Source organism: Phalaenopsis equestris, unplaced genomic scaffold (genome assembly GCF_001263595.1).
Source record: "Phalaenopsis equestris unplaced genomic scaffold, ASM126359v1 Scaffold000002, whole genome shotgun sequence".
Lineage (NCBI taxonomy): Eukaryota > Viridiplantae > Streptophyta > Magnoliopsida > Asparagales > Orchidaceae > Phalaenopsis > Phalaenopsis equestris.
In genome coordinates, this window is record NW_018164444.1 from 33630791 (window position 1) to 33633564 (window position 2774).

Genomic DNA, 2774 nt, shown 5'->3' on the forward strand with positions numbered 1-2774 from the left:
GAAATTGCAGGGGAGAGTGAGGGTGGCTGCGGCTCGCCGGCCGGAAATCGGTGGCCGCGGCAAGAGACCATGGCGCTTCTGAAGATCCGGTCTGATATGGACTCGGTCTTCCAGGAAGCCACTCCCAAAGCCCCCTTATGGGAAGAGGTCTCCAGGTGAGCTCCTTCCTCCCCCAATTATGCTCCCTTAATATCAATTTCTCTCTCTAGCTGCCCAGCTATGGTGGCTAATATAGCTTTTCGGGATCCACTACTTCTTACTTGAAGTAGAGGAAATGTGGAGACTGTCATGTCCATAATTCTCTCTCTTCACGATTTCAGATCTTGCAGGCATCATCATCATCATTAGCCCCTGATTTCTCTTTCTATCTCTTCACGAGGGGAGCATCTTTTTAAACTATAAATTTTTATTTTTATTTTTTTTTGGTGTGTGAAGGATAAAATTACGTATGGACTGAATTCGGTGGAAGGGCGTCAGATCAGATCCACGGCATCAATCCCCTCCCCTTTCTTAATTTCTTAGTTTTTCAATCCTACAAAGTTCATAGTTTTCTAAAATATATATATATTTTTTTATTATATTTGATTGAAAATAAATAACTTCTAACTCTTTTTTTTCTGAATAATACATCAAGGATTAAATTTCTCGATATTTTTGGCACTGTTCATCGAGTACGATAATTAGTGTTGCTTACTTCCATCGGTACAGGAAGATATGTAATTATCATTATTATTATTATATAATTAGGTGTGAGATTAGATGCTTTGAGTGCTGCAGGAGTGTTTGCGTGCAATCATAAGCACCTTTCGTTTTTCTTTTTTTTTTTTCTTTTTTTTTTTGGTTTTTTAGAATACACTCATCGTTTTCACATATTTTCACATAACTTATTTTTTATAAATTGAATAACAAAAAATATTTCTTTAGAGTTTATTTGCGCTTATGGAATTTTATAGTTTGATGGGGAATTGAGTTTGCAAGTGGGCAGGAAGCTGCGGGAGGAAGGATATCAACGGAGCGCCAAGAAATGCAAAGAGAAATTTGATAACGTTTTTAAGTATTATAAGAGAACTAAGGAAGCTCGCGCCGGCAAAAGCTACCGTTTTTTCAGCCAGCTGGAGGCTCTCCGCCCCTCTTCCTCCACCGCCGCCGCCGTCCCGAACCCCCCGCAGCTCACGCACCACCGCTGCCAATATTGAGCAGCTCAGTAAACATGGTTAACATCGAGGCGAGCACTTCTGCCGCCGCCGCCCCGTCTCAACACACCCTGTTTTCCATCAATGTACCGCGACCGCCGCCGGCCGTTGCTGCGCCTCCTACGATTCCGAAGATCGCTCCGCCTTCAACTGATGCTGCTCATGGGCCGAGTTCCTCGTCCAACACATCAAGCTTTTCCGGCACCGAGTCGGAGGGTGAGGAGGAGGGAGAAACTAGTCGGAAGAGGAAGCGAAAGCTTCGTGGTGGCGGCGAAGAGGAGGCGTCGGAAGGAAGCGGAAAGATGATGGCTTTTTTCGAAAGTCTCATACACAAGGTGATGGATCAGCAAGACAAAATGCTTCAGAGATTTTTGGAAGCAATAGAGCGGCGGGAACAAAACAGAATGATAAGGGAAGAAGCGTGGCGGCGTCAGGAAAAGAGCCGCCTTTCTCGGGAACATGAACTAGCCGCTCAGGAACGTGCCGCCAAAGCTTCGCGAGACGACGCAATCTTTTCCTTTCTCCAGAAACTCACTGGTCAAAAAATCCCCATTCCACCTCCACCTCAACCTCTTCCAATCACAGTTATCCCCGCCGAAGAAACACCAACTTCACCCCCGCCGCCGCCTCCGCCGCCCATGCCGCCAGAAAACCCCCATATGCCACCAAAAGAAACGACTTTGGTTCCTTCCAGCAGAACGACTACTGAGCCACTACTGTCTTCCCGTTGGCCGAAATCGGAAGTACATGCGCTCATCAAACTGCGAGGTGGGATGGAATCCAGATATCAGGAATCAATCCCAAAGGGTCCATTGTGGGAGGAGATCTCGGCCGGCATGCTCCGCCTCGGCTACAATCGGAGCGCGAAACGCTGTAAGGAAAAATGGGAGAATATCAATAAGTACTTTAAGAAGGTGAAGGAGAGCAATAAGAATCGCCGAGAAGATGCCAAGACCTGCCCTTATTTCCACCAACTGGACGCTCTCTACCGCAATAAACTCCCCGGCGGCAGTTCCTCCGCCGGCACAGCACTACAAACTGTCTCCGCAGCCGATCACCTCGCCATCATCCCTCCTTCCACGGCCGCCACTATGCAGCAAGAAGACCGCTTCGGCTTCTTCGAAGAAGGATCCAGCTCTGTTTCTCCGATAAAAAAGGTATTTTTATAATCAGTTCCCGTGAGTCATTCCTCGCTTGCAAAACCAATTAATTCGGCATTGTTTCTATTGAAGCCAGAAGACATTGTGAAGAAGAAGGTTGTGGAACCCGAGAGAGAGAAATGGGTGGAAAGCTGCAGCTTTCAGTTCAGCATACAGTGTATGATGCCAATAGTACTTTGCGGAAGTACCGGACAGAACAACTACTTTGCCATGGTCCGGTAGACTTCTCTCTCTCTCTCTCTAGATATAGGTCTATTTATCTTCATTTATGCATCGTTTAGATAAATCATCTTCTTGAACGATTTCTATCACATTGTTTTGCTCCGCACGAATAAAATTTGAGTGGGGATGCGGCGGCGCCCGGCGGCGGGTGGCTGAGAACATTGGGAGGAAACCAATAAGGTTGATTTGATTTCTGCTT

The 2774-nt window shown here is 46.5% G+C and overlaps 1 protein-coding gene across 1 annotated transcript; it reads left to right on the forward strand.

The window, feature by feature from the left end:
* Positions 1-2774, forward strand: LOC110038679 (trihelix transcription factor GTL1-like; the record flags this gene model as incomplete). Its single annotated transcript, XM_020743577.1, is given in 4 exon segments — positions 1-155; positions 986-1198; positions 1201-2350; positions 2426-2774. Coding segments are annotated over 4 exon segments (1668 nt in total), but the record flags the coding sequence as incomplete, so codon positions are not given.